Here is a 7,238-nt window from a genome sequence, read left to right as displayed (position 1 = left end):
CGTGCCAGTGGGAGACAAATACCAAATGTCTCTGAATACATTCTTAATACTTAAGGGCCTAAATTTGCTTAAGGGCCCAGCACTTGTGACCCTCAGCTCAGTTGTCTCCCGCCAGGCTGGGCAGGTGGGGGGACTCTCCTGTGGCCTCTCATGCACCCAATGTCCCTCCTTATCAAGCACCCACAATGCTGCTGTTCTGGTTTTTTAAACTTAAGCTTCTTTTTTAAAGAATCAAAGCTTTATGTGTACAAACATTTAAATACCAGTCAGCAGTCTACAGCAGTCTACAGCAGTCTAAGTCTGTTTGCCCAGAGGCGGCCACTTTCAACCCTGGGGCTGATCCATCTGTGATTTACTCATGTCTCAAAATAACAGCCTCTGTTGCTACTTCCTGACTTTCCACTTTTGGGTCTTACATCTGATCACAGTGTATTAAAAACAATCTGTGTATATGTTTCTCCTACTAGCCTTTGAGCCCTCTGATGGCTCAGACATTAAATTTCTTTATTTCCCCAACACCTGGTGGTGCTCTGTAGTGATTCAGTAAATGGTGACTGTGAATGAGTGTGTTTTTGATTATGTGAATGAATAAGCTCACCTTTTGTTAGGCTGTGTCTTCAGTGATACAGTTTCAGACATGTCTCTCCCTGGCGCACTGAGGTGACAAGCATCACAGAGACGGTCTCCCCCTAATCAGTCCCATAGAGCCCAGATGTACTGCTGGATGCCAGATTCTTGTAAATTGAAATCCATAATATTTGATGGTTTTAGCAGATGCCCTACAAATTTGTGGGACATTTTGCAACATTCCTGGTTTCTTTTATAATTCTTAAGTAAATCTTTTAATTAACTGAAGTGATTTTGGACATGGTTGTATAGTTTCCTGTTTTAGAGTAACAGGTCAGACAGAACAGTTCTTTCTTTCCTGCATTGAATACATCAGTGCTGTGAATTTACCCAGACCCTACTTCATGCAGTCTTCTAACTACTGTACCTGTTTGTTCTCTAGGCCAGCATTGAAACCGGGGACCGTGTCTGGAGGATGCCTCTCTTTGAACATTATACAAGACAAGTTGTAGATTGCCAGCTTGCTGATGTTAATAACATTGGAAAATACAAGTATGTAAAGTGAGCTATAAAAGTACATTTTTTATAATCATTGGTTCCCAAAATGACTACTTTAATTTTATGCCCTTTCACAGAAAAATGTAGCCAATTTTCTTTTTGATACAGTGCTCATAAGCGCTAATTTCTAATGTCTTTAATTTTCAAGATATTTTCCAACTGGTTCTCAAAAGTTTGCATGTTTTCAAATCTAAAAGTCATTTTATTTTTTTAAGTTTATTTATTTTGGGAAAGACAGACAGACAGCTTGAGTGGGAGAGGGGTAGGGAGAGAACCCCAAGCAGGCTCCACAATGCCAGCACAGAGCCTGAAGCAGGGTTCAAATCCACAAAACCATGACTGAGCCCCTCAGGCACCCCTAAAAGTCATTTTAAACAAGTGGTAAGGGAAAAAAGATGAAAAATTAGTGAATTCATTACCATGAGGAAGAGGAATCTGGAATTTATCCTTTACTGCTTAAAGCTGTGTCTGAGAATAAATGTTTTGAAAGTGGTTTCTGGGTTAGTTCTTAGTAGATCTCAAAAGCTTGACTTTTGCTGTCTGCTCATAGAAGCTACTTAGCACGAGTGGAGGATCTTAATGAAGTGGTCAGTGCACATCTACACGGGGTTAAACAATGGCATTTGTCTTTCTCTCCAGGTCTGCAGGAGCGTGCACAGCCGCAGCATTCCTGAAAGAATTTGTGACTCATCCTAAGTGGGCACATTTAGATATAGCAGGTGTGATGACCAACAAAGATGAGGTCCCGTACCTGCGGAAGGGGATGACCGGGAGGCCCACGAGGACCCTGATAGAGTTCATGCTTCATTTCAATCAAGACAGCGCTTAGTTCAGATCCTCTAAACTGTTTCCGTTGTCTTAAATGGGCAGTTGAGCCTCAAAATATTTTTGAATGAATGGATAAAAATCTTTTAGAAGAAACAAAAGATGGTATTTAAAAATCTAGAACAAAAGAAAATCTGATTGTCTTGATTTTTTTTTGTTTTATGTAGAGATTTATAAAGGTAAAGCTAATATCTTGCTTGGCAATGATTTTTAAGATATTCTATAAATGATTAAGTGTTGAAAAACTACCTAATTAATTTTCAGAGCAGATGTTTTAAATTGAGGAACAAAATTGTATTTTAGATTTGTGATGCTAGGGACAAACTAAAGGTTCCTCTGCGTTTGTCAGAAACAATAAACCCAACTTTTTGTGCTCCATGGTGTGGCTCTGGTATTCTGTATTACTGTCAACTCGGTGACAATTATAACTTGTCTCTCCTGGCTGTTACGTGAGCTAAGTAAGTTGGGATATAGTGATACAGTATTTTCTCCAATGTTAATGGTCACTTTAGAGCACTCAGTGAGAAGCTTATCAGTTGGTGAGGTATGTACTATTATCCCCATATAACAGATGAGGAAAACGAGGCACCAGAAGGAAGGTTGATAACATGCCAACGATGTCACCAGGCTAGTAAGTGGGATAGCAGAGATTAAATACTAGGGACCTGTCTCCAGAGCTGGCATTCTTAATTATTACACCGAAGTGCTTTGGCTTGAATGGATGTGGTATATATTTAAGAAAGAAGACCAAGAGGGGTGCCGGGCTGACTTGATTGAATGTCCGACTTCAGCTCAGGGGTCATGATCTGGTGGTTTGTGGGTTCAAGCCCTGCACTGGTCTCTGTGCTGACAGCTCAGAGCCTGAGCCTGCTTTGGATTCTGTGCTCCCTCTCTCTCTCTGCCCCTCCCCTGCTCATGCTCTGTGTCTCTCTCAAAAGTAAACATTAAAAAAAAAAAACCAACAAAAGGGACTGTTCACAGGTAAAGTATTTGCTTATCACCTGGGACTACAACCAATCAACAAAATTCTACTTGTGAATATTTAGGACAAAGCTCTCCTCCTTTTTACTTTTGTATCTAGGTGAACGCATTACCCACGAACTGCATAGATCTATATACCTTTCTTTTTTTAAGACTGAATATTTGACAGGAAACCTGTTTATTGGAGTTATTTTTGATATTACAAAAATGTGACAGTAGGGATGTTATGTGTCTTAAGTGGTTTATAGAGAGGGAATGGATATGGGAATGCATATTTGTGTTACTAGTTAGAATTAAAATCATGAAGGAATAGTGAGGAAACACAGGTGCCCCTGAGTATCCATGTCCAGAAGCTACTTTGTCAGGAAAGAGGGAACCACCAGCTTGTGAAGGGAAACTAGAAGCATTTCAATTTCTTCTCGGTGACTCAGAAGGCAAAGCAGGGATTGGATAGAAAACTTTTTATCAGAGGCATTTTATAAACAGAGGAGCAACTCTTGTGTTTACTAGAGCGTGGGATCCACAAGGCATGACTTAGCCCTGGATTCATGTGCTTGTTTAATCTGGCTGAGATGAAATGTAGTTGTCCTTGCACATGCATTTGGCTGCTGGATATTTCACAAACCCTTCACTCATCTCAGCCACGCTCTGAGGCAGGTGGTATTACCCATCCATGCCTATCGGGGAGGTCTAGGCATGGCTGTGGTGCGCACCAAAACAGTAGTGGTTTAGAATATGATAGTGTTAAGAGGTAGCTGAAGTAGAGAATTCCAAAACTGAAGCGGCCCCTCGGTGGTCAGAAACTCAGACTGGGAAATGCACATCAACCCCCAGCCTCCAGTCTCTGACAGTCCCAGGTGGCTGTTGGGGTTGAAGTCCACAAGAGATGAGAAGCATTAAAGTGTAAAGTGATTCCCAGTGTTCTGATTTTTTTTGGTTTTACAAAAGTTATATGTATGAAAATATTGATAGTAACATTAACTGGCTTATTTTTAAATACATATTTTAAATTCTCAGTTTTAATAGGTAGATATTTACCTATTCTGTTTTAATTGATTCAATACTGGCTGACACAACCCATACAAAGGAAGATGTTTATGCTACTCAATAATATTGTAGAGGTATAAAGGGGTCTTAAGACCCCAAAAGAGTTTGGGAACTGCTGGAGTCCACTAGTTCCCCTACGGTATTGTGTTTGTTCAGTTCACAAACATGCTAGGCAGTTTGGGGATGCTGAAAATACAGGTGAACAAGACAGGCCCTGACCTCACGGAGCTTGCATCCCATTGGTGTAAGTGTGCCAGGTGACTTTGTCAATGAAGAAAAATGAACAAGGTCATTTCAGGTGATGCTTACCTGCTGTAAAGAAACTTAAAACGGGGTGAAGTGGCTGGGGGTGTGGGGCTAATTCAGATGGGCACTGGGAAGATGACTTTAGATCTGAGACCTGATCGGCAAAGGGGAGCTTCTGCTTTTCCTGACTACTTCTGCCCCGCCCCGCCCCCTCAGCCCCACTGGCCTTTATGTGTTTCCTTAAATACGCCAGGCGGTTTCCTTCATCAGGCACTCCTGCCCCCCCCCCCCGCTAGAAAGATTTTCTACTTAAATTTTTACTCCCCTCACGCTAGCGCAGATCTCTGAGGGGCCCTCTCCAGCCACCGATCTCAAATCCATCACTAGATATTGCCTTACCAGGTTTCATTTTTCTTAACACTTACCTCTACATGATATTGTTACATATATTTGTGTGTCTCCCACAAAAACACTGGTAAACTCCACAAGAACAGAGACTTCTGGCGACTGTTATAATCCCAGATTAAATAGACCTAGGACAAAGAATAAATGTGCTGGAAAACTGTAAGATTAAATATAATGGGACAAAAACTTAGCTTCTGAAAAGATAAATGTTAAAAAGCAAGTTACTGAAAGACATTAGCATAGTGGCTTTAATTAACCATAAATATCTAAGGTGAACAGTACCAGGCACACAGGGAGCCTGAACAATACTAATGGTTTTGTTACCAGTCTCTCTGCGCAGAGAATTTGGGGGTACCTTGCCAGTTCCCGCTGTGTCCACACTGACTAGATTAGTCACAGGTACACAGTAAACGCTCGGTAACTGTGGAATAAAGGGGTGCCTCCCTCCTCCTACCAACAGGTAACCTGAGCCCGTAGAGAGAAAGCTTTGGCCAAAGTCCCTCCAAATCGTAGGGGCAAAGATGGGACTTGCACAGGAGTATCCGGACTCCTGGAGAGGGAGGGGCTCGCTGCAGTGCAGTTACTGATTCTCCACTCCCACAGCTGCGTCAAATCCGGCCAAAGCTTTCGGTTCCTAAGGTAAATAAAAGAAACGTCTGGCTGCCTACTGGCCAAGAAGGAAAAGGAGATGCTATCAACCTAAGGTTTCTCAGGAGCGCAACACAAGCCGGCGGCAGCCCGCGATGTCACGTGACCGTGCGTGCCACGTGAGCCGCGGGCACCAGCTCCTGCGCAGGCGCAGTGGGCCTCTGGCCCACCAGTTCAGACATGGCGGCTCCGCTGGGAGGTATGTTCTCCGGGCAGCCCCCTGGACATCCTGGGGACTCTAGGGGCCCGGCTTCGCTTCTTCAGGCCGCGCCAGGCCCTCCGAGAACTTCTAACAGTACGTTGGTGGACGAGTTGGAGTCCTCTTTTGAGGTAAGATGAAACTGCGGCGTGTGTTCTCAGCCTCCTTTCTTACCTGAACCCTAAGCTGCACCTGGGCAGGTTGTCCCCTTCCGCGATGCTCGCGTCAGGCTTACAAATCGGGGAAGAAACTCAGAGAACGTTAAGTTACTTGCTTTAATCTCCACGTTCATAGGGCACCTGGGTGGCTCACGTCATGATGTTAGAGTTCGTGAGTTCGAGCCCCGCGTTGGGCTCTGGGCTGACAGCTCAGAGCCTGGAGCCTGCTTCGGGTTCTGTGACTCCGTCTCTCTGCCCCTTCCCCCACTTGTGCTCTGTCCCTCAAAAATAAATAAAACGTTATTATTATTATTTTTTTAATCTCCACGTGGCTGTAATTGTGCGCAGGTATGCTGGCGGAGACGTAAACTTTTTCTGGAAGCAGGTGGACTTGAAGTTTGGCCACCGCCAACCTAGCAACCCTTCTAGGTTCCCAGTCGGTTGTTCCCGTTTTACCCTTTCTTGGCCCCGTTCCTGAGCGCTCTTCCCCGCTTCCCTGCGTTTACAGTATTGGTGGTTCTACGAAGGGTAATGTCACATTGCTACGTCCTGTACCCTTTCCGCTGGGCTGCTCCATTAAACGGCCCTGGAGTAATGGACTCTTGGAGATGAACGGGACTTAACGTAAAAGTTGCTGTGCGGAAGTTGGTACTAGGAGAGGAGGAAGAAGAAAAAGCAGGGGGTTAGGGAGTGAGGGAGGCAGGGATGACCCAAACTGTGTTCTACCCTAGAAGCTGGAAAATGAGGAGTGGTCGTAGACAAAGGAGAGGTAAAAATAAGTAAGGGCTTAAAAATAAGATGGTTTCCAGTGGTCTCTAAAGTGAAAGATGAGCCATTATTGTGCGGAGATAAAATAACTTATAATTGCAGCTCCCATTTCCACTTTTAAATCCTATAAAATGTGAGTTTTATACCATGTAGAATAGAAGAGTAGAACATGAATATGGTTTGTAAATGAAGGTGTTAGTGGGGCTGCATGGGCAGAAATGCTTCTACTGGGGAGTGTACATTGAAAAGTTTGGGGATAACTAATTCGAAGGACATCAAAATCTATCTGGGAGGAGAATGAGATGCCTTAGCAGGGGTGCCAAGTCATAAAGGAAGGGACTTGGTAAGCTCTTTTTTTTTTTTCTTCTTTTATAGTTTATTGTCAAGTTGGTTTCCATATAACACCCAGTGCTCATCCCAGCAAGTGCCCTCCTCCATGCCCATCACCCTCCCTTCCCCTCTCTCCCACCCCGGTCAGCCCTCAGTTTGTTCTCGGGATTCAAGAGTCTCTCATGGTTTGCCTCCCTCTCCCTTCCCAACTATTGTTTTCCCCTTTCCCCTCCCCCATGGTTCTCTGTTAAGTTTCTCCTGTTCCACTTATGAGTGCAAATATACGGTATCTGTCCTTCTCTGCCTGATTTATTTCACTTAGCATGACACCCTCGAGGTCCATCCACTTTGCTATGAATGGCCAGATTTCATTCTTTCTCATTGCCAGGTAATAGTGCATTGTGTATATATACCACATCTTCTTTATCTGTTCATCAGGTGATGGACATTTAGGCTTGTTCCATGTTTTGGCTATTGTTGACATTGCTGCTATGAACATTGGGGTA

The 7,238-nt window shown here is 43.8% G+C and overlaps 2 protein-coding genes across 2 annotated transcripts in view; both read left to right on the top strand.

Moving 5' to 3' along the window:
- LAP3 (leucine aminopeptidase 3) overlaps nt 1–2,328 on the top strand; it is a 21,030-nt gene extending 18,702 nt beyond the window's left edge. The window contains exons 12-13 of the mRNA XM_029952317.1: nt 1,010–1,119; nt 1,765–2,328. Coding sequence (XP_029808177.1) covers nt 1,010–1,119; nt 1,765–1,954 — 300 coding nt within the window. The 3' untranslated portion in view covers nt 1,955–2,328. The remainder of the gene's footprint in view (nt 1–1,009; nt 1,120–1,764) is intronic.
- Nucleotides 2,329–5,434: 3,106 nt separating this feature from the next.
- The window catches only part of MED28 (mediator complex subunit 28), a 9,030-nt gene continuing 7,226 nt past the window's right edge, over nt 5,435–7,238 (top strand). Inside the window, exon 1 of the mRNA XM_029932646.1 lies at nt 5,435–5,607. Within this exon, the coding sequence (XP_029788506.1) occupies nt 5,458–5,607 (150 nt within the window). The 5' untranslated portion in view covers nt 5,435–5,457. The remainder of the gene's footprint in view (nt 5,608–7,238) is intronic.

The sequence above is a fragment of the Suricata suricatta genome, chromosome 1, assembly GCF_006229205.1.
Source record: "Suricata suricatta isolate VVHF042 chromosome 1, meerkat_22Aug2017_6uvM2_HiC, whole genome shotgun sequence".
NCBI classification, from domain to species: Eukaryota; Metazoa; Chordata; class Mammalia; order Carnivora; family Herpestidae; genus Suricata; species Suricata suricatta.
Note: the sequence above shows the minus strand (reverse complement) of the source record. Positions and strands in the feature narration are given on the sequence as shown.